The 23,630-nt window shown below is 34.7% G+C and overlaps 1 protein-coding gene across 1 annotated transcript in view; it reads left to right on the plus strand.

Annotated features, from left to right (window-relative positions):
• Positions 1-23,630, plus strand: part of IL1RAPL1 (interleukin 1 receptor accessory protein like 1) — a 670,884-nt gene that overhangs the window by 381,504 nt on the left and 265,750 nt on the right. The window contains exons 3-4 of the mRNA XM_086468817.1: positions 3,238-3,424; positions 5,435-5,588. Of these exons, the coding sequence (XP_086324943.1) occupies positions 3,238-3,424; positions 5,435-5,588 (341 nt within the window). The remainder of the gene's footprint in view (positions 1-3,237; positions 3,425-5,434; positions 5,589-23,630) is intronic.

Genomic DNA, 23,630 nt, shown 5'->3' on the forward strand with positions numbered 1-23,630 from the left:
CAAACACTGGGGCAGCCTCTGTCATACCATATGAACTAATTCTTTTTTCATCAGTGGTAGCAGGTAGATGAGCATTTCCCAGTCCTAATAAGCAACTTAGTCTTGTGGACAAGAAAGAAGAAATACATAGAGTTCTAGTAAGCCCTTTACAATGTATTCATAACCAATGTGCTCTTCATTGCCTGACTTTCACTTATGTAGCTGTTACAGATTTGAGTTTTTAGACTGGTAATGCTTTGAAGAGTAGCTGCTCAATGATAAAGGTCCCCATTTTGGACCACACTGGAGAACAAAAGGATAAAAACTGGATGTAGCATTTGCTCTTAATAATGAATGTTTCCTTAAATTCACAACATAGGTTTTGTTTGTTTGATCTGGTGCCTCCAGTAAGAGACATATGGAAAATTTTCTTAGTTCTAACACATGAACATTTTTTATCCTCTGTAGTATATGCATGCTTGCTGAAGGGCTCTGCTGCCTGCCACTTTTTCTGCTGCCTGAGGGTCTCCACATCTACTGTATCCATCATGCTCCAGCTGTAATCAGCAAACTCACCTCCTCTTTCTTCTTTGTTCTCACCTGGGGACTGTTTAATTTTCTTTCTCGTTTTCTGTTCTGTGACCCCATTACCTTGGTTTCCTTTGCTCATACTGCTTGTGTTGCTCTGCCTTTTATATTGTACTTTTGAGTGGTGGTTTCTGACATAGAGTACAAGATGAGTCAGACTGACAGTGCAGTTAGGATTTAGAGTCACAATAGGAAAGTCTGTGTCACCAGGGGGCATCTGGAGGTTTAGGTTATTTTGATGATACTTTGAGCTTCTGAGAGAAAATTCTGTTAGGGAACTCAGTTGACAAAGTATCCACCCAAAATATTTCAGTTCCTTATATCCAACAGTTTAGAACATAATTACCTTAAAGCCCAGTCAACTTGTGCTTCTGTCTGCAGGAGGCTTATATCCATATGACTCAAATCACAGGCGCACACACCTTTGAGTCATTAAATACTGACATCCTCTTCAAACAATGGATTTAAACATTCTGAGATATTTCCCAAACACCTCTCTTAGGGAGCAGGAAGCCTAAGCTGCTGCTGGTAAAGGATATGCTGTTGCGATGGAAACTTGGATGTGCCTCAGAAGGAGTTCTAGCTCTGTCAATTTACATTGCCACTGTTGCAGAACAGAGCTCTTAGTAGACCAAAACATAAATCAGAATTTTTGGCCAATTCACTCTGAATACTGAAGGAAGAAAAAAAAACCCCATGTATGACAATTTTACTTAACTTTCTTCTTCAGAGAATGGGATGACAGTTAAGTGGCTTTTGTGGTCGTGTCCCCCCCCCCCCAGCTCCTTCTAGAAATTTTTGAATCATGAGATTTAGAAACATGAACACAACATAATGCTCAAACACATGGGAAGGAATAAAAGAGAATATTTAGATGTGCAAATTAAATAGTCATTTCCTCCTTATGTATTGCTCCTTGTCATCCAATAACAGAATCCTCTTATCTAGTTAGTGTACTCTTGACCCTCAGAACTTGATGGATTGTTTAGACCTTCTTCCTGTTTCCAAGGGATAGGCCTTTCAAGAGCAGAGAAAGAGAATTTTAGCAATTTGGAAAAACTGTCTTAGGTGACTTTTTATGGTGTTTTCAAGCCACACAATAAATAAATGTTCCAAGTACCACCTTAATGGAGGAACAACAGTAATGAAAATGTGTTCTTTAAAAATGGCGATCAGCTCTTAAACAGCTTAAAAGCAGCAAGAGTGATCCATATTCAGTGGATGCATTATTTGCTTTGCATAAAGTTTAAACAACTTTGCTTGCTTTATATAGCCAGATTCTTGAATGGTGTAATAAATTATAATTACAGCTTCATTATAAGGGAGTAAATTTGTGGGATTTTTTTCCTTACAAGTCCATGAATTAGCTGGATAGCTAAGGGTCATTCCATTGCAGAATTTACATTTCTAAGAATATGCTCTAATTTGATAGTCACATATATCTTCCTTTTCAGGTTTACATTTTCTCTAGAAAATTGGACTATAGAGTTCTTTGGATGAAGTTCCTCATACTATTTGTCCTTAAGCATTTCTGTCCCCTCTTCTTGAACAGAGGAAGTAAACAGCTATTACGAAATCTAAAGAGAACAAGAAAATGTAGCCATCTTTGAGACTGTGCCATGTCCAATACACATGACATCGTTGTAAATCAGCAATCAGCTCATAGAGTCTGAGAATGGAGATAGGGAAATTAATGTTTCCTCAGTGCTCTCTGCAGGATCCTCTTTCAGGAGGCCAGGGGTCAAATGCATTTGCAAAACAGTAGGAGAGAAATCTTGCATTGTCACAGTGTGTTCCTGAGGAGTACTCAACTTTAAACACTCATTTGCTGCCCACCTGGAAGCTCAAATGAAAAAAAAAAAAAAAAGAAAATTCAAGTAATTTTGTCTTTGAGCCTAATTAAAGTGCATAGTGAAATGTGGGAAGGAAGATGATGTTCCCTAGTCTCTGGCTGCCTGGCTTATCAACATCTAGCTGCAGAGGAAGTAACAAGTTTGAGGAGAGAGCCCAAGCTAATGAAGGCACTAGATAATGCAGAAGCAACATTTTGGCCTGGGAGTATGGGTATTGAAGGCGAAAGTAAACAAGTTAGAAGCCTGTTAGGTTAAAATATCCTTTATTCAATAATTGGAAAGGTCACAGGACTATTTTTAATTAAAGGCTGCAAAAAGGTTGCCACTTCCACTTTAAAGCATGCTCAGATCTGATGAATAGGTGTTTCTTGGTGTGGTGCTTGAGTTCCAATTTGCTGTTTGCCTGTGGTACTACAACATGATCTCTTCACCCCTGAAAGCTGTCGTAATGGTGTCTGTCAGCAAGCTGGTTGTTGAGCGTCACTGTAAATACATGGAGCTTTTATTACGTATTCACTTTTGGGGAAATTGTTCTCAAAAACACAGTAAAAACAGTAATGTTAGACGGAGTTTGACGAAAGGAAGAGATAAACCTTTACTTATAGAGTAAAGCCAACCAACACCTCCCAAGTATCGTAGTTAGTAGTTGAGAAAGAAGCACAATTATGAACAGCTACATAATACATACAAAATACAATGTCTGATTTTCTATCTTTTGCTTGAGATGAAAATAATGACATAAAAACTATGTCAATTACATTGGGATTTGTTATTTTTTTCATATTATACTTTTATTTCTATTTTTATTACATTACAGGAACTCAACTTACTGTATGAAAGTGTCCATTTCGCTGACGGTGGGTGAAAATGACACTGGACTCTGCTACAACTCAAAGATGAAATATTTTGAAAAAGCCGAACTTAGCAAAAGCAAGGAAATCTCATGCCCTGAAATTGAAGATTTTTTATTTCCATTTAGGGAGCCTGAAATTCTGTGGTATAAGGTAAGGAATGCAAAGGATTTTCTCCTTCAGCAAGGTATTATGCAATGTTCTTATGATTTTTATGATCTAAATATGATATGAAGCTTGCATTATTTTAAAATTTGTTAAGAACAAACAACAGAATCAAGGATAGAAAAGAATGAACTAAGTGAGAGAAAATTCAAATGCTTCCTTTGGTACACTTTAGAGTTGGTGTTTTCTTAATATCCTTTTATGGATGTCACAAAGAATTGGCAGCTTTCTGTTAACAAGATGGCTAAAAGTGTTACCAAGCGGGACTGGTTTAATATGCTAAGGTAAAGACATATGAGCTGCTTATACAGCAACTGCTTGTTCTATATCGGGCTAAAGAGTGTGTTTCTAGAAACTCAGACATAGAATCTATTTGTGAAAATATAAATAGGATGGCTATGCATGTTGTTATCTGAATGAATGGCTTAATTTTGCAGCATAAAATTAAGCAAAGGCTTCCAAAACTTTGATCTTTACATATTAGCTTTTACTTGGAAATATCATTTCATTGTTGTTACTAATGATTTTATTTCAATATTGTGTACTGATTTCTAGATCATTACTTAAAGGCCAAGTTCTTGCAAAAAGTGTTGCCTGTGGGCAGTGCACTAGAACTTCTATGAACAGCACCTTGAGTTCTGGGTTTCTTACCATCTGCAGGAAATACTCAGTACTTCAGAGCTGTAATGCGCACAATTACAGTCCCCAAATAGTTCAGTAAATCTGAAATTTAGATTCTGTATATTTTGTCTACGTAGACATCTACAGATGTCTGTGTATATAAGCAGTCCTAGATTAATTATGCGCTGGTATGCATTCTAATTATTTTTCAAAAGTCTGATAATTCACCTGATAACAGAAATGCTTTTAAGTACAGTACATAAGACTTCTATCTAACAAGTAAAAACTAGTGGCCCAGAAGGATTCTGGCTGAATTAACTGACAGCATGTCTAAGATAGGAGGTGTATAACCAATTATTTGCTTATGCTTATCTTGGATTTTGTGTTTATAATATAATATATACCTGAAGTTTTATCAAATTTAAAACTTTTTAAACAAGAGCTTAAAAGATTGGCATTTTTAAAGTGTCGTTGACAGTCTTTGTATGAATGAACTCAACCAACCTCTTATACTTTAATGTTTTAAAAATGCCTTTACTGTATAAACAATGATTATGCTAAGATAATCAAGCACAATATTTGTGACAGTCAATCAAAAGACATTTTTGTTATGAAAAGCACCAATCCTTTTTTCTAATAATTCATAAATATATTGGTTTGCAACACGAAAAATTATTAGAAAAACCTAGAAACACTAAAAAAAGTCAAAGCTATTTCAAATAGTACCTAGATTAATTAGGTGAAAATAAGTTAATCATTTTAGGCACCTAAGAAACATGCATGCAAAAGTGTATATTATCTCTTATAGCATAAAAAATAATGTTTTAGAAGTAATAATTGAAATGTTAACTCTTTTTTTCATAGATACAAAACTTTACTAAGAGTTCAGAGAGCTTTGATTCTAGATGTTTTTAGAAAGAGATATATAACTTATCCTAATTTCTCCTCATTCTCATTTTGTTCCATTTCCCTACATCTTTTAATTATATGTTTTTTTAAAAATAGATTTAAAAGAAAAATAAATTCTTCCCTGCAACCTGTAGCTACTGGTAATATAACAGTAATGTATCATAGACATAAGTGTAATGGCAAATAAGTAAATGAAATAAGAGTCCATCATCAAACTAATGTCAAAAGAAAACCACCAAAGGAATCAACTCCTCTTTTTTTTTTCTTGTCAGAGGGCAAATATTAAGTGGGCCAATAAAATTCTACAGTCTGTTTTCTTTATAATCGACATGTAACTGAACTGGATTTTTAGATATTTAGTGTATGCAAAGTTCACAACTAGCCTGGGCTCTTGAGCAACATTGTCAACAGTGGTCCAACTTAAGTGTGAGAACACAGTCACTGAAGTATTATATTATCTTTAAACAGGAATGCAAGTCAAAGACATGGAGATCAAGTATTGTGTTTAAAAAGGACACTCTTGTCATTCGGGAAGTTAGAGAGGATGACATTGGAAATTACACTTGTGAATTAAAATATGGATTCTTTGTGGTCAGAAGAACTACGGAATTAACAGTAACAGGTAATTACAGGCTCTTGCTACCTCTTATATTTAGAAAAAAACATTGAATATTGTGATTTGAGTTGTGTATATTGGAGTCATTATACCTGCATAAACCAATTTTGCACAAAACTGCTGTGTGTCTAGGTATGAATGGTTAACACATTACAGCTGTCTTGAATACTTCACAGTAGTATGTGTAACACTTTGAACAGGTCTGAGTGTTGGTCTGTTGCAAAAGCCTGTGGGTAGGTCTTGTTCTTGAACGGAAAATGTGGGCAACGAACAGGTAACTTCGGCAAGCACTACCTCTAACAGAAAATAAGATCATTAAGTCTGTTATACTTCTTCATGTGGCTAATTGCTTTGGGACGTATGAACAGCTGTAGCTATAACTTAATAGCAGTAGCTCTAATTGCTTTTGGAGATGAGAATGGCTGTAGCTGCAACTCAATAGCAGTAGCTCTAGCCCAGTGAGACCATTGCAACTGGGTGACAGGTATGTAAGTGGTAGTGTTTGAGCAGCGCATGACTGAAGGATGGTAGCATTCTTCCTCTGGTATTCTCTTCCAGCTTTCTGTATTTTATAGTACAAGAACTTCCTGATCTCAACTGTCATGTGTCGTGTTTACCAATTAACCTGTTTTCCATTAGTCTGATTATTTTTTTAATCCATTCATTCTTGGCTTCAAAAACATTTTGAAGTATCAAGTTCCGCAGAGTAATTATATAACATAAATAAACTCTGTAATTTAGCAAACAGCAACTGAAGGGGATGCATTTAATATAATCTGAATTTAAAACTGCCATATCAATATGGAAAATCCATATAGATGAAAACAAAATACATACTCTAATAGCAATGTCTACAGCAGCAGAACAGTATGAAGAATGGTCCATTAAATTTTCAAGTCCTCACCAAACCTCTAACCTCTGTTTTATGAACATGTAAAGCATATAGCTGAACATACACCTGAGGTAGAAAGTTAGCCTCTAGAGGATGACATTGGAAGATGGGAGTACGTCATGATCGATGTAATGCAGTGCAGTTCCACAGCATATTCCCTAAAAGAAGCAGAAACAGGAATTTACTGGCAAACTAGAGGTGAACTAGATCCATATGCTTAACAAAGATGCTTGCGTATAGAAGTTCTTGCCCCTTCAAAATAGCTAATGAACCAAGAAACAAATCTTAGCGAAGGAATTTTATGGGCTTTTCTTGTTCCTTTTTAATATCTAATATATAAATATATTGCACACCAACAACTAGTAACAGCACTTATGTTGTGCATTAGGCTGAATTACAACAATTTCCTTTTATGGTGAAAAGTTTGCTTTCTGTTTTGATGTATCACATTTGCCCTCCACATTATCAGATATTATAGTGAATTATGGTTTGTAATTTTTTTTCCAGTAGATTAGTCTGGAAATCATGTTGTTTATGTTGTTTTGAGAGAATTCAAGTAATCAATCATGTTTATTTAAGTTCAATATCCAGGATGTCTCAATAATTTTTATTTTGCATGGAATTGATTTATTTGGTCAGTACAGACAGGCAGTTACTGTCTAGTGATTAACCTTACAGTAAACATCCATATACTCTCTTTGATTAACTCTCGTATGAAGAAAGCAAACAGAGTTTTCAAGAGTTTGATTTATACCAGAAGGAGTTGTCAATTAACTTTTGCAATATATGATGTATGGATTTGAAAAGCACGTATTCCTTCAGTCCTGAGGTGATCCCTTCTGTCCCTATGGTTGGTGCTCCACTGCGCACCATATTTCAAGCAGACTCAGACTGACAGAAAGGAGAAAGAAAAAAAGCAGTGGAACCAGATGCATGTTACTATTTGTAGTAATAGTTTAAAAAATGCAATTCATCACTTGTGGTGTAGGTAGGAGTTCAGTATTTCATGTTCAACTAGACAGAGACAGAAACAGACTTGGCTGATTTTGATGTGCTAAAAATGAATGAATGCATATGGATGGAATTATTCGGTTTCCACCTCTGCAAATCCCAGCAGATGTAAGGACAACCTCCAAATTAGTAAACTGCTTGGGTAGTACTGTCGGTCTCCGTATCATCTTTATAATATTATGTAACAAAACAGAACAAATGGATTTATTCATAGTACTACTAATTTTATACTATATCTGTTCTGATATCTTGATAAGACTTTTAATCAATGCTTTATAGGAAGACATTCATGCTTTAGGTGCCTGTCTTACGCTTTCTTTGTGAACTGAAAAACGGTTTGAGTTGCCCTGGACATACATTGAGGAATATATAGAATAAATGTGAGATGGAATGGACTGTTTGTTTGTTTTGAAAAAAGAATTAAACTTTAATTCAGGAAGAGAGAAATAAATGTTGCAAATATCAAATTAAAAGTAGAAAATTAAATTGATAGTTGATTGCTTAGTTAATGAAAACATAATTAATTGAAACAAAGGAGTGATGTATCTTTCTGACATACAGTCTCCAACATGTCTCCAGGCAGTATCAATGAATGATGAAGTTTGTATAAACCGTTGCTAAGAACAAATTCCATCAATAAATCCCAGCTCCACAAAGAGTGAAAAAATCATTTCGAAGACATCTGAAATTTCTCTGCCAAATATACTTTTTAGAATAAAAGAAATTAAAAAATATGAGTAAGAATTATCAATTTGCCTCAGACTTTTCAGAACATTTGGGAAGTTGTAATGTGTTTATCAAAATGGGATTTATGAAAAATAACTCTCTTTTTACTAGCATTACCTTACGTGGTAATGGTGGGTGTGCACCATCGTGCACACATCATTAGAATACAGTCACTTATTTTTTTTCCATTTTCTGTGTGCTATGTTTCCATGTATGCGTTTAGGTAAGATTGGAATTTGGACTTTTTACATTTTTTTCCTGGAATATATTACCTTTCCTCTAGAAATAGAAAAAAATCCACTTCTGCCACAAGAAATCCATGAGCCAAATGTTATGTATGTATACATTTGTAGTATTCTACAGAAGCTGAAGATCAGCCTTTGTGCATTATTACCATTGCCTAGTAAGAAATCAAATGGGTAATTATTTTGCTAAGAAATCATACGTGTGTTAAGCAGAGAGCAGAACTGGATTAAAGCAGCATTCTTGTCATTCCTTCTACCTAACAGAGGCAGGTAGAAACAAGCAGAATACCCAGAGAACAGAGTTACACAGTCATAGGGATGCTCTCCAGTTACCTACAATTTTCTTCTTCCTTTGGGTCTCCAAAACTTGGATTGGAATAAACAAGATAAAAATGGAAAGTAGAATTATTTCAGTGGGTAGCCTATCTCTGAACAGTTTTTACTAAAAACGTTCCTTCAGATTGGAAACTAAGTTTGGTTCTAGGCAGTCATTTGAACAAATGTCTCAAAGGTATTTGTTGTATACAGTCTTTTTTGCAAATGATAATTTTGGTGTAAATGAAATTTAAAAAAAAAAAAAAAAAAAGACAACAAAAACTATTAAGACCTCCTAAGAATGATCCGTTACCAAAATTGTGGAGTAGGAGAGGTTCTAAATATTTCTCTCGCAGACTTCTTCTTCTACTTTATGCAAATAATATATCTGTTCTTTGTTTCAAATACATACCAGTTTGAATCTCCAATTCTCAAGTCATGAGCAGTATAGATCTACCCAAATTAGAATGGCAGACCTAATATTGAGGTGACATACACACGTATCTACATATGAGAAATATATCCTGTAAGTATGTTGAAAGTACACTGACATTCAGAGTAATCTGATGATTTTTAAGAGAGGAGTGGGTTGCTCTCTTAATAAAAAAGGAATAACATATAACTTACTGGACAAGAAAAAATAGGTTGTCTTCAGGCAATATGAGAAAGGATAGAAACAGTTTTCTTGGCCTTATAAACAGTCGTAAAAGGCTCTTTCTAGTATTGCTCATAGGAATTAGAGTAGAAGTCAGAACATCTTCACAAGAGTTTGTTGGAAGAACAGGGCCATATGTAAAAGCAACTGCAATACTGTAAATCAAGTAGCAGCTCCTGGATTACATAAGGCAGACAGGGTGAGCCGGCAATGACATTGGTGGGACGAGGCAACAGCCTGCCTTCTTCACCTCTGCTTCTCTCCGGGCAACTGTGAAAGGTCGCTAACTTCAGGATCCCCTTTATATTTCCACACAACGCACTTTGGCAGCCTTGCTGTCTCCTCTAGCAAAGCCATTGTTGCTATTATAGACTTTTAAACTATGGCTGGAATTATAACATTATTTTCAATATTGATGTTGTGTATGCTTGTTATAATAACCTCAGCCCTTTACACCCTACCTACCTATGCACCTCATAGTGAAATATGGAATGGCTCATGTTGTGATTTAGAATTAAAGTTGAAAAAAAGAAAAACAAGAAGGAAATTAATGCATTTTGAAAAAGGCCAGACTCACTTTATAGGCGATGTTCATCTCATCTAAGTATAGCTGTTGAAAATCCCTTAGCCATAGAAAAAGATTATTTTCTTCCTTTTGAAGAATAAGAAAACAAATTGCCCTTTCTTAGCTTAAATTGCAAGCACCACCTTACATACACCTTTAAAGTAACAAACATAGTATATTTGTTAGTGCTTACATTTTTTGTTTTATGAAAAATGTCTTGTTAATGGTGACAGCATTGCATTAGTAATAAACTATAATAAATAGTAAAAAATGTAAATAATATACAAAATCTTAAAATGTTAGGTACCTATTCCTTACCAAACATAAGTATATACTCTACTTTTCCAGACTATAATTTCTTATAATATGAGTGTATCTTCCAGGGTTTTTATTAGGGTAATTCTTTTTGCTTTGATTTTAATGTTGTTTAGAAGATCCATATCTCACACTGACAATGTATTACCATCTAAGTGTTTTGAATCAATTTCCTCATTTTTCTGAGATCTGACTTAGAAATTATTTGCTTTGCAAAATACAAACTATACACTGGTTATCCTAGCTTGTAACTAATGAAAATATTTACATAAACACCATAATTGGTAGTTCTTGTTTTGTGGTTATGTAATTACACATTCTAAAAAGTCCTGCAATGTACAAAGACGTTTGTAGACATTTATACCTTCAGATTGGTCAGAGTAGCAGTTTTTTCCTTTATATGTGCAATTTTAATTAAGGCATACCTGCTGTCTGCGGCATACTTAATTAAGTGTATGTTCAGACTTGGGAAATAATCATATTTTAACAGCATAGTATTAATTCAGTCAGAGTGGACAACATGGGTCAAAAATATTTTCCAACAGTGATTTCTTTTAATTAAGCGTTAGGTTTAATGATGTTCTTTTTGTTACTTATAGTACCAAGATATTTGTAAGCACAAGTTCTTTCTGCTTTTGCAGAATTTCATTCAGGTCAAACAAAGTCTGGTTTGGCTCTAAGAAAGAGTGTGTGTCCGCACTGCAACATCAAATAGTTGTCCGTGATGAACATCATAAAGCAAACAGACTCCATCAGCCTTGCAGCTGGAGTGTTACCTATTCAATTCCTCCATGACACTTTTTAGTTTTAAATATTAAAATATTTTTTCATTCTGTCAAAAGTAAAAAGCCTTTATACCTCACAAACGGAATCAGAGCTAATCAGTGGGTTTTTAATCCTGAAGCCCTTCCTCTGACATGCCCTTTACTGTCTTTATTCATTGATTAGTCCCCTTAAAGTCCCCTTGAAAACATCTCCTGCCGGAATAAGCAGAATCTTAGATTTAGAGATTTAAGCATGTTCACAATCAAGCTATAGCAATACTAAATTTAATGTAAATTGATACAAGTCTTCTTATTATTTAAATTTAGCCTGCTTGTTTAAAATATTTCTGCAATAATCTTGAAAGTTCCAGTTTACTTTTTTCCTTCTGCTACCCATGATTCTTTCATCTTTAGATTTTTATGGCAAAAAAAAAGGTATATAATTTATCTGTTTCACAGTTGTACAGTAGTTGACTGTTAGTGTTGCTTAAAGGTTGGGATTTGTTGAATCATTTTTGTGTCTTTTGCTTCCTGACAGAATTAGTCTTCATTAGCATAGCTTATAATCTTAAATTACTATATGTACACACATATTTTTTACTGCTGAAAAGTCTGTGGAAATAAATAGTATGAAGAAATAATTATAATTAAATTATATATCTAGCCTCATAGCTCACTACATTTGGATCTTATATACATGGCTAGTCACCATATTTTTTGAAGGAAAAAAAAAGGGGAGGTAGACTTTGAAGATACACTTTTAGCCTGCTTTAAGTGGTCTATATTCTGTGTAAGGCAAAATGAGCACACTTTTTTCCCCAGAATATTTGCTTTAATTTTTTTCCAGTTCTACTGCTCTTTCTCACTAAGACATCGGAATGCAGAAAGGTGCTGCAAGAAGCATGTACCTCTTTATTTTTAGCAGGTGCTAAGTGAGAAAAGTGTTAAAGAACAAAGAGGGTTGTTTTCCAAGCATTTAGAGCTTGAGAACAGGCTCTGGTTGGTTTCTGCAGTTAATGACAGGGATGAACCATTTTGAAGGCACCCAGCCCCTCCTTGCTTCAGCTGATCCTAATAATTATCAGAGCTGATGCTCATTCCTTTTGTTCATCATGAATTTAATTCAGCTCCAGAACATATTCAGATAGAAATTCTATTTACCATTATTCTGTGCAAAGACTAATAAAATATAAAGCAAACAATAGACTAATTATGAAAGCAGCATGTTCGAAATACCAACCTAACATTTTTATAATACATATAAACCTGTAGGTTTAACAAATTCATGGCTGAAGAGTGGGTTGGATTTTTTTTTTAAATTAGAAATAAGTGATCTTCTTTTATACTGCAATCATTTTTGTATGGCTGAAAACAGGGGTCTAAATTAATCTCCTGTGTGCATTTGAGTAAAAATAATCAGAACGTTATGTACAGCTTTGATTAAAACGTTCTCTATAAATGTTCATTTAAGATATTCATTGTAAATGGGTTTAGTGGGTTATTCAAGACTAGCCTTATATGAAGACAGAAATGAGCAAAGCTTAATGTATTTTACTTCAAAGTGCAAATGATGTCATGTACTGTATGTCATAGGTTGAAATTATGAATTAGAAAACCAACTTCAGCAACATAGTGAAAGAACGGATGCAAAAGTTAAAGAAAGACTGACTCCCAGCTCTATTTTGAACCTTGTTGCTGGTGACCCTCTGACATTTCTAATCTTTGCGATATGCTGAATTGGGGTGCTCACAAAGGCCAGCTTTATAATTGGAGATTATTGCCATCTGTGGACACTGGAGGGAGAGAAGATCCTCTAGACAGTAACTCAGAGAAGTAGAAAGAGTCGGCTGGTCAGAACTTATTTTATAATACAGTCTCTTTGGTATTTAGAAGGAGTAGAGTTTCCTCCACCTAAAATTAGATCTGATTAATAACTTATTCCTTTTGGGTGATACATTTACCTGCTTGTCATTCTGGTTGAAGTCCTAGTTCATGCATAATATACCTTCTATAACATTCTATCCTTCTTATTTGCTGTCTTTTTCTGTTATTTATCAAAAAATCCTCAAGGACATTGTACTATTGATGACTTTTCTTATTTTACTAATACTTTTTATACAAGTACACATTATTTTGTACTTCTGTTGCTATAGCCTCTCTACCTGATACTGTATCTTCAGAAGAGAAGAAGTGATCAGTGTCTTCAGGATTTTTGTGTGGATAATAATAAAAATAGAACATTAGCTATAAAACACTAAGAAATATTAGAAAGTTTTGGTTTTAATACATTAAAGTGAATTTCAGTATTTACAAGCTTATTTTAATCATCCTTTTTCACTGTCTGTCATGCCTATTGATGCCTCTGCTTATCTGAGTGTTAATGAATGGAAAAGAAATGTGTGACTTGTGATAGTTGGGCAGATTCTACAAAACAACATAATTGATGGTGCAGTCATGACTTCTCTTAGCGTCCCGTACTCCCTGTTGACAACAAGGTGTCGGTAAAAGTCAAAGGAATCTTTTAACATGAGGTAATCAGTAGAATAAATCTTATTCCCTGACAAAAATGAAGAATTCCACTTAAATGAGATATTATCTAACAAGTGCAGTGTGTTGCTGTGTATACTGTTGTTAAAATTATGAAAAGTTTAGGGAAATGCCATTTCCTGGTGTGATAAGAGTTTATTTGTGTAAGTCAATTTCCCTTTCCTCATGAGTCATATCAGAATATTGAAATATAAACATTTTGAGTGGACGTGGTTACCATGGTGCTGCTTCGCATTGTTTCAGTTTAGTGGGGTGTAGTTGTTAAGATAAGCTCCATTCTACAGAGAGAAACTGTAGACAAAAATGTTTATCACAAAACTGTAAGTGTTAGTGACTACTAAAAACATAAAGGACTTACAAACCCTTAGTTCCATAAGATGTTACAAAAATTAAATACATCTGTTCTTAAGGCACTCAAGATGCTTGTTAAGCAACCTTTTAAAATGTAGTTAAATGACATTTAATGTTAATGTTTTGTGTTATTGCTATGAAATCAGAACACTTCATTTTACTTTTATGTTCCCCTAGAGCATGTTAAATCCAACAATATTGTCCTAACCGAGCATTTATCATTTCCCCAGCTTTTCTATGAAAGCTTTAGATAATTTATGTGTACAGTGGAGTCTTCCAGGATGGTATTTTAGTAAACTAGACTATAAAATATACAAGCATGATAACATATGGACCTTGTGCTGCCTCTGTCCTTAAAACCAATCTGTATATGTCCTTAAAAACAGTCTGTACACAATCACAATAAATGGATATTTAGTTTTAAAATGGAGGGCAATTTTCCGTTGTTTTCAACATCTTTCAGTTGGCTTAGTCAAATTCTTAACTCAGAGCTACTAAGTGAAATGATATTGGTAGTACATATGTTCAGCAAGATACTCCAAATAATACATGTATCTGAAATCATTGCAATTGATATTACAGACAGAAAAAACTTTGTTTAAAGAAGAAGAAAGACATCTCATTCTTCCTGCAGCATTACCTGTTTGGGTAGAGCATTGAGAGAATTGTAGCCTCAAAATCACGTAGAAGGTATCTGAGGTGTTTCCACTATATCAAAAGTCTGCTTAAAGAGTATTCATGATTTGAGATGACCTCAGAAATATTGTCCTGTCCCCTTCACCACCCCCAAAAAAATAAGTGATCAGGCTTTTTTTCATGTTGTTGCCTCACAGTGTTTATTAACATAGTATATAAACAATAGTAAAACAGTGCATATCAAATTTAAAAACCAAGTTTTACTTAGAATTCTTTTACAAGTATGAATCAAGGGTGAAATCTTGGTTTCTTTGAGATCAGTGGCGGTTTGCTCATTGACTTAGAGCCAATATTTCATCTTTTGACTTTTTTGTTAAGAAAGAACAGAACTCAGGTTCATTTTAAAAAATGAAATGAGATTTTTAAGAAAGCCAACTCTTCAAATCACCTTGATGTTTTATTGGTTTTTCTCTCAAGCAATTTCTTTCAATCTATTATTCAATTACTTTTTTAAAAGAGATTTAAAAATATCTTCATCATGTTTTATTAAGAGGAAAAAAGGCATTATAGCTACATAGTGACTATCCAAAACAGAATGAACGGTAGATGAAACCTTTTTTTACCATAATAAAAGGGTAAAACTGGTCCATCTATTTCTACATGAATCTAAAATACAGGTTTTAATTTTGGGCCTGGCTGAAACTACAGTTCCTCCTAATTTACTCACTTGGTGAATAGATTGATACTGTTCTCACTGGAATCAGTATGGATAGAACACCTGCTGGCTTACTGGAAAAAGTACTGGGCTAAAATAAAGAGTCAAGAGAAAAAATTTTCTATTGTAGAGTACTTTATCTGAAAAGTTTAAAAATTAAAGATATGTGAAAAGGAATAGGAATTAATAAATCAAAATTATATCATAACTTCTGATGTTTTACTTATCTGTGTGAGAGCTTAATATAGGAAAATAATTTTACCAACTTACTTTCTTCTGTGGGAAGTTGATAACATACAGTAATTGTTTGAATATGAGAAAGAAATTGGAAGTAGGAATGAATTTTTTCATTTCTTTAATACAGTTTTTCCTTTCACTTTGGAGTTTTATATGCAAATCCAGAACTGCATTAATTTAAAAAATATGAGATATAACTTCATAGATACAAGATTGAGGAGCGATATAAATCAGTGGATTTCCTCCACATTTTTAAAAAAGCGGAGAGAGAGGAAATAGGATAGAAAGATGCCTGTGAGTTTTTTCCCTTTCTAAATCATTGTGTCCTCATTGCATCCTTCCTATGTTAAACAAGATGATGATATTACTGCAGACACAGGATATAACAAGAAACATTCTCAGTCTTAATAAGCCCTTTATAGAGTCAACAGTACCACAGTATAATTCTATTCAAGTTATGGGAGGTTTATTTATGGTGAGTATATGATCTGTTGTGTGTTTTTTCTCTAGAGGTAAGATTCCTCTCACTAACTTTAATATTTACACCCATCTGCCTATGAGCTAGTTGCTCTTCATAGCAATTCCATGGCATGACTTGTCTCCTTCCAATGCCAATGTGTGAAACATCAGATGAGTTGTGTTATACAAAGTCTCACTTCCATCTCTTGACTATCAAAGGAGCTTTAGGTGACAAATGAAAATGTAGATTTATAATATAGACATCTAAATTATATGAATCCTACTTTAAGGATTCATAGTTCTTATGTTTATAATCTTTGGAAATGGTAAGCTGGCTCTACATAATAGTTTGTTGTTATAAAACAAGTCCAAAAATTAATGACAGCTTTTTGAAGCAGACAGGAACAAATCTGTAGTATAAATGTTATTTGTGGTTTAGACTGAGATGTACAGCTGAAAAATATAAACAAGCTTTTGGGTGTACAAGGCTGTCTTCAGATCTCAGGGGCTTAATATACCAGCTGCTCTAATAAAATGTATTGCTTCTACCTTGTTTTGTCTAAGCCATCATGTCTTCAACAACACTAATATTATTATTTTTCATGGTATTTAAGTTTTCTTAGGATACACAGCATGCATTTCTTTAAGCTAGCTGCATTGTGCAAACTAAGTATAGGGGTTTTTATTAAAATATTACTGGTTTGATTCATTTTGACAGCTAGAATGAACTGTGTTTCACATGTAACACAGAGTGTACCCTTTCCCATCTTGTGCTTTCTTTGAAAGTGATGATTGTGGTTACGAGACAACTGAAAGCTTTTATTTCACTCTTCTGAATACAACTCAAACTAAACATAAAATTGAGTCCTCTCTAAAAACGAAGGTTTTGATTTAAGAGCTGCAGTAAACAGAATAAATATTGTATTAGTAAGTAGGTGGGTTATGGTTAGTAAATTTATTTTAAACTACTACTCCTGTTCACTACTTACATGTGTCTTCTAACAGGGCATTTTTAATGTCGCTATCAACTGGCATTAATGCCCAGGTGCATAAAGAACCTAAAAGAGATGTGATTTTTATTTTGTTGTCACACAGCTCTTGCAGGAAATCTTGTCTCTTCCATGCACAGCACAGGAGGCAAATGTTACTCAGCATGAGCACCTCCTGCTTCTTCTACAGCTTTGTGCCTGGCTCTAGAGCCCAAGCACCACCTGCCTTATAGCATCCCATGCTGGACCTGTCCTAACATACCACCCCTCCCTGAATCTGACAGTTTGTGATTTCAATGACCAAAACAGGCCTCTTTTGCTTTGCCAAGCCTGCCCTTTGAAAGCACAGACTGGCAATGCACTTTGGGTCTTGGTGTCACATCCGAGCTGTGCTTCGGCAGCAGCAGCGGCGGGGACATCCAAAGAGGCCACCCTGCCTCCCCACAAACACTGCTGTGGTTGTTCCTGCCCTCCTGCAAACCATCCATCTGCGCATCTTCCCCTGTGCAAAACTCAGACAGCAGAAGTGGACAAGCCAAAGCTTGGTAGGAAGGCAGTGCCAAAATAACCCAATGCAGATGGAGGCCGCAGGCACCACAGCTTCTGTGGGGCTGAAGGGAGCACCTACACATCCCCACCAGAGAAAGAGAGGAGCCACAGCCTCTGGCTGAGCAGTCATCGCTCCATGCAGTGGGAGAGCGTTGCTGAAATCCTGTTTTGATTTTTGAGGTGTTTTGTTCCTTCAAAACAATTCCATTAGTTTTTCAGAATTTTTGAGCTAGCATTCAGAATTCAAAAAGTCACTCATGAATAACTTGGTAAAGGGCAAAAAATGCATTGTGATAAGCTAATTTAAATAGAAATAGGCTTGTTCCTTTGTGTGGGTTGCATATACTTTTAAAAAAAAAAAATTATAGATTTTTATGAGCAAATTCAGTTTTCTGAGGAGCTACTCCGACACCTTCAGTAAAAAAGAAGAATCTCGCAAGGTAAACTCTCATTTCTGTACAGCTACCAATGTCTAGACTTTTTGGTCACATTTGAAGAATGTCAGTTTCTTAAGATGCATGGGAGGGCAGGAACAAAGATTAAGGAAGAAAAGGCACTTGCAAATTGTGGATAATGTGACATTTACTGGAAATGATGTGATCATAACAGGAAAAGCATTTATTTTTCCCTACTTTTATGCACAAATAAAAAAGTGTACACTTAATAGGAAATAGTCCTACGCAGCTACTGTTCTGACAAAGACAGGACCAAAAGATTGAAGAAGAAAAATATTTGAAAGAGCTATTCTGGCTTCTGAAAAGTCAAGGACATTTCAAAATACTTTTGCGTGTCCTCTGTAATGTCTTATTCTAATGTATTATAAATACTAGTTGGCAGATTACATCTCATATTTTCAAAAATTAATTCTGTACTCTTCTGCTCTATGTGTCTTCTTGTTTATGCGGTTCATGAACACTCTTGTGATCAGCCATAGTAGATTTAATACGCACATAAAGCTGCAGGAACAATGATTTATAAACTCTGCTCAAAAAGATGTACAGATATACATGCCTGCTATGGGGTGGACAAAAAGCATAAAGCTCTAAAAATGTCTGACTTTATGCTGTACTTTATGTAAATTGATAGAAAATATTATCTTTACATACATTCAGGTTATGTTATTACTTAATAGTTCTGTAAGAAACGTGATAATTTCTTTTAGTTGGCATTGTTATTTTTTTTTCCCTGACCTGTCTTTTTAAAACAGCAATTCTGAAAAATGTTATTTAGCCCAGCAAAGATAAAACACCCAAACAATATAAATGATGCTTTTAGGCCTCACAGGCCAAACTAAAAGACTTTAATGAAAATTTTCTTTCCATTTTTGAATGTATGGTAACGTAACTCTTGGAAAAAAAAAAAAACATGCCAGCTGACCTAGTTTCCTTATTAAACTAAGTGCCTTATAGTATCAAAGGACAGAAAACTTGCATTAACTTGATTAAAAATACTATACTGAGTAAATAAAAAAATGATGAATCTACTGTTGGGATTTTAAAAGGATTTTGTGAGCAGAACAGAGACTTTTTTAATAAGTAAATTGTTACAGAATGAATAGCTACATGTGTAAAAGGTTCTTACAGTTCCTACTCATGTACATTATGGAACAGTAAATGAATTGAGTAGAGTACAAAATGCAATTCTGATTCAAGAACTGAATTGGAGGAGGCCTTAATTCTTATTTATTTATGGCAGTTTATAACATCTAGTTAAATTAACTGAACTACTGTTAAATTTTCAGGGTATGGATTGTTTCTTCACCATGCATAGCAAAAGGATATTTGTTTTGTTAGAGGCCTTTCAGCATCAGTGGCATGTTAGGATAGGAAAAAAAGTTGTTTTCTTCAATTTCAGCTATTAGAAGCTAGGCCAGCGCTGGAATAGGTCTGTCATGGAATCAAAATACTGAAGTGCGTTTGCACTGGCACTTTTTGCATTCTCCTGATTTATTGTAGTCTGTACAGGATTTTGAAAAAAAAACCCACCCTGAAATAATTCACACTGCAGTGGTGGGCTGTTATGTTAAAAGCTTTGAAAGACGCTGAAAAGTGCATTCATCTACAACTAAGAGACATTTGATGCTTTTTTACTTATTAAAATATAAAGCATAGTCACATGACTTAATTTTTTTTTTTCCTGTTGTATTTTTCATTAAAAACATTCAACTGTTTATAATTAAACACGTGTGCACAGTCATTCACTAAATCTGAATGGAGCTCACTGATTACCAGTCAACAGAACCAGTTCAAACAAATTCTCTTTTCCTTCTCCAAAATCTTTGCCAACTTTTTTATGGAGGAGAGGAGAGGAGAGGAGAGGAGAGGAGAGGAGAGGAGAGGAGAGGAGAGGAGAGGAGAGGAGAGGAGAGGAGAGGAGAGGAGAGGAGAGGAGAGGAGAGGAGAGGAGAGGAGAGGAGAGGAGAGGAGAGGAGAGGAGAGGAGAGGAGAGGAGAGGAGAGGAGAGGAGAGGAGAGGAGAGGAGAGGAGAGGAGAGGAGAGGAGAGGAGAGGAGAGGAGAGGAGAGGAGTGTGTGTGTTTTGTTGGTTTTGTGGGGAGAAAAACCCCCATATTTTTAACAGTATTTAGCTGTATTTAACCTTTATCAAATTTTGAGTAACACAACTTTGAAGAAATACATGGGACTCTGCCCTGGAAGGAAAAGACAGTTTTAACAGGAGAAAGATAATTTAAAAATCTTGCTTAGAACATGTTATTAGAAAGCCCTTCTGAGAGATAAGGGACAGATTTTCATACCTATAGTGATGCACCAACTCTTTTTCCTAAATAAGATGACAGTTTTGCTGGGGGCAGGGGAAAGGGTTGCTGTGAATTCAAACCAAGACAGTAGCACAAGCATAAGTAGATAAACAGAGTATTTGTTTGAAACAAACATATTCCTTCTCCTGTGGAATGGGAGCTTAGGAAGACTTTAACAATACACCCTGAAAGACTTAGTGGGCATGGCAGAAAATGAATATGTGAGATGGAAGGAGTAAGAAGCTTCCAGTAGTAGAAATGAGAAAAACACACATAGAGAAGACAGTGATTTTTTTCTAAATAAGGCCTACTGTAAATGTGTTTATGATTCTCTCTACTGTACCATTGGAATCTTTACCATTGTTCACAAGATAGTATTGACACTGAAGACCGTGGTGAGATAGTCAGAAGGTGGGAATATATTTAAGTGAATACAGTTGTGTCTGCCATCGTGAATGGCTGCTATAATCACACTTCTAAAACCCATTGTAGATTTTAACAGTCCACAGTACAATGGAGCTCTTCAGAAGTACAATAGTTGTCGACATTCCATTAAAGAAAACAATATAAGTGAAATGAATATGCTTAGATTTCTTTTTACTCTTTACAACTGATTTATAAAAGAAATGGCAGAGAGAGAGAAGAAAACAAGAAGGCAAACTGCTGTGAAAAGTAATTAAAGATATGAATACTTGGGAAGGGTAAAATACTGCTACAGCTACAGTGAAGAGTATTTGGCACTCTTTAAACTATTAAATGGATTTTGGTTTTTAATGTTGTATATTGAGATATTGTTATGATTATCAGACGTATCACACTGAATTTTGATTCTAATTTCTGTTTAAAAAAAGGGTTATGTAAGGCTTTTAATTTATTGTTTATGTACCAAGAGGCTCTATAACAAGTATTTTACAGGATTTGCTTGATTGAAATTATGAGTAGTTAGATTCTGGGATAAGTTAAAAGAAGATGGCTATTTAGTTTATTTTTTTTATAGTATGTATTTCTGCATTCAGCTGGTGGAGAATGTACTCTACCTGAATCTCACTGAAATGATGCTTTCATGTAAGTTGACTGCCCAAGGTTTGCATAGATTGATCCAATGAAATCATCAGCTAAAAGCAGAGCAAGAAATCATTTACTTATTTAATAAATAATGATTTTTTCCCCTAAAGGGTAGTTTTCACAATCATTTTAGAATTTATATGAAATCCATTGAAGAGTTTTGCCTTTACCTGTCAGCTTTGCCTTTACCTGTCATCATGAAATATTTCAACTGCATTATGCAGCCTTTTGCTGTTTAAAAAGCTTTATAATCGTTGTCCTCATTCTAAGTAACATAACAAGTGAGAGGCTTCAGAGTGCCTCTAAAACTATTACTGTGTAGTGTGCTGCATGATTTTGGTTTATTTGCTTAGTTGCTTTTAATCTAGAAATGGCATTATAGCAAAACAAACAACACTCAAAAATATGAACCTATTTTTCTCCCTCCCTAAGGTTATGTTGGCTACCTATACAGACATTTCAGAAATACCTGTGCATCTTATGCACAAATGTTAACTAATATTGAAAAGAAATGCATGAAGAATTGGAGAATATCAGAATAGTTTTTTTAAGATATTAAATTAATGTCTAATGTGACTTTATTATCCAAATAACCTGTCATAGCCTGTAAGCCCTCCTCCATCCTCCCCCTACTGCACTGAAAAAGAAGCCCAACACTTTAGCTAGGCAAAACCAGAAATATGTTTATTTTGCCTGGTAAAAGTAAGATGGGATTTTTGCATCCACATATGACATTGTTTTAAAATAATCTTGACTGGCCTTTGGAACTTGATTCCGCATGTCTGGTACTCCACTCAGGCATTGTTATAGGGGTTAGATCACAAGCTGCAAAAATTGTAAATGTGAGCCTGAAGAAGTTCAACAACTAGACAAGCACTTAGAATTCTAATCTTTTTTTCATATGTCATCTGTAAGAAGGTGAATGCTTCAAGTATAAATCAGGCTTTTAAACATAGCTTGCTAATGCCTTGTTTTCTTTCTAGGAGATTTATTTCTGCCTAACACAGCAGGAAAAATTAGCTAAAATTATTTAGATTTTTTTTTTTCTTCAGAATCATAAGTCAAGTCTTAATGGTCAGTGAAAGACAAATGCAGAAGTAAATGAAATAATATAATTGAAAACTTAAACTGTGTGGAAGTGAGGAAATTTGAGAGGAAGTCATATGTTAAATAAGGGAGATACTGCAGCAAATGAGGCTCAAAAAATCTTAGTAATCCTGCTGGTGATTAATTATTAGGATGTGCTGCTTGAAAGATCACACTGTTCACAAAGTCTTTTTTCTGAGTGACATAATTCTGTTACTTGAACAGTGGTTCCATCAAATGATGACTTTTGTGACACTGCTAGAGTTGGTGAAGGGTCACCCCTGTCTGGCAGTCATTCTGGCAAAACAGGGTTTTGTTACCAACAAGTAAATGACAGGTTCTAAGCAGCTGCTGTAATACTGCATTACAAGAGCGGTAACAGGAAAGAGCTTTCTGGATGTATCTAGACAGTTCCAGGTTCAGAGATCTTTTAAAAATTTTTCTTTAGTTTCATTGCTGATTAATTCAAAGACTCAAAACTAAAAATCTCTCTTAATACCATCTGTAGCAGATTCATAAGACAGAAAAAGACACTGAATCTCTGTTTATATATGAACAGGCTTGTCTCATTGTGATTCCTGTCTGACAAATGTCTACATCACAGAAAATACCATTACAGTCAGCAATAATTGGCACCCTCATTGGTAATCTCAGCAGAGATGAGTCTTGAATAGTTTTGGAGGCTGCACTACCAGCCTCACTATTAGGAAAAGTCACAAAATTACATTAGCCAAGGAAGGGTGGAGAAACCTTCTCTTCTGCTCAGGTTTGTAGATAAATAAAATAATTTCATTCATGACATTGTGATCATTTTCTACTCAGCACAAACAAATTAATTTAAAATTAAATGGGCTATGTCCTGTTTCTAAACTTTTTTCAATAGTTTGCCTGCAGCTGTTTCAGAAATGGAAAAATAACTCTTGAATGTCAAATCAAGGTGTTTATTAAAGTGTTGCCTTGGTTCAGATTCATTTTTTCACACAGAAAGGGAGAAGATAGTTGTGGTATTCTCTTATGTCACTACAAGATCCCTTCAGCCCAGCTGTATTTTGCAGCCACATAGTTAAGAAACTAACAGTAGGAATTAGTTTGTGCACTAACTCTCAATAATGTCCTGAAGAGATGATCAGTCTTTGCCATTTAAATTTGAAACTCATCATTGCTGTAATC

The sequence above is a fragment of the Leptosomus discolor genome, chromosome 1, assembly GCF_034619465.1.
Source record: "Leptosomus discolor isolate bLepDis1 chromosome 1, bLepDis1.hap2, whole genome shotgun sequence".
NCBI lineage: Eukaryota > Metazoa > Chordata > Aves > Leptosomiformes > Leptosomidae > Leptosomus > Leptosomus discolor.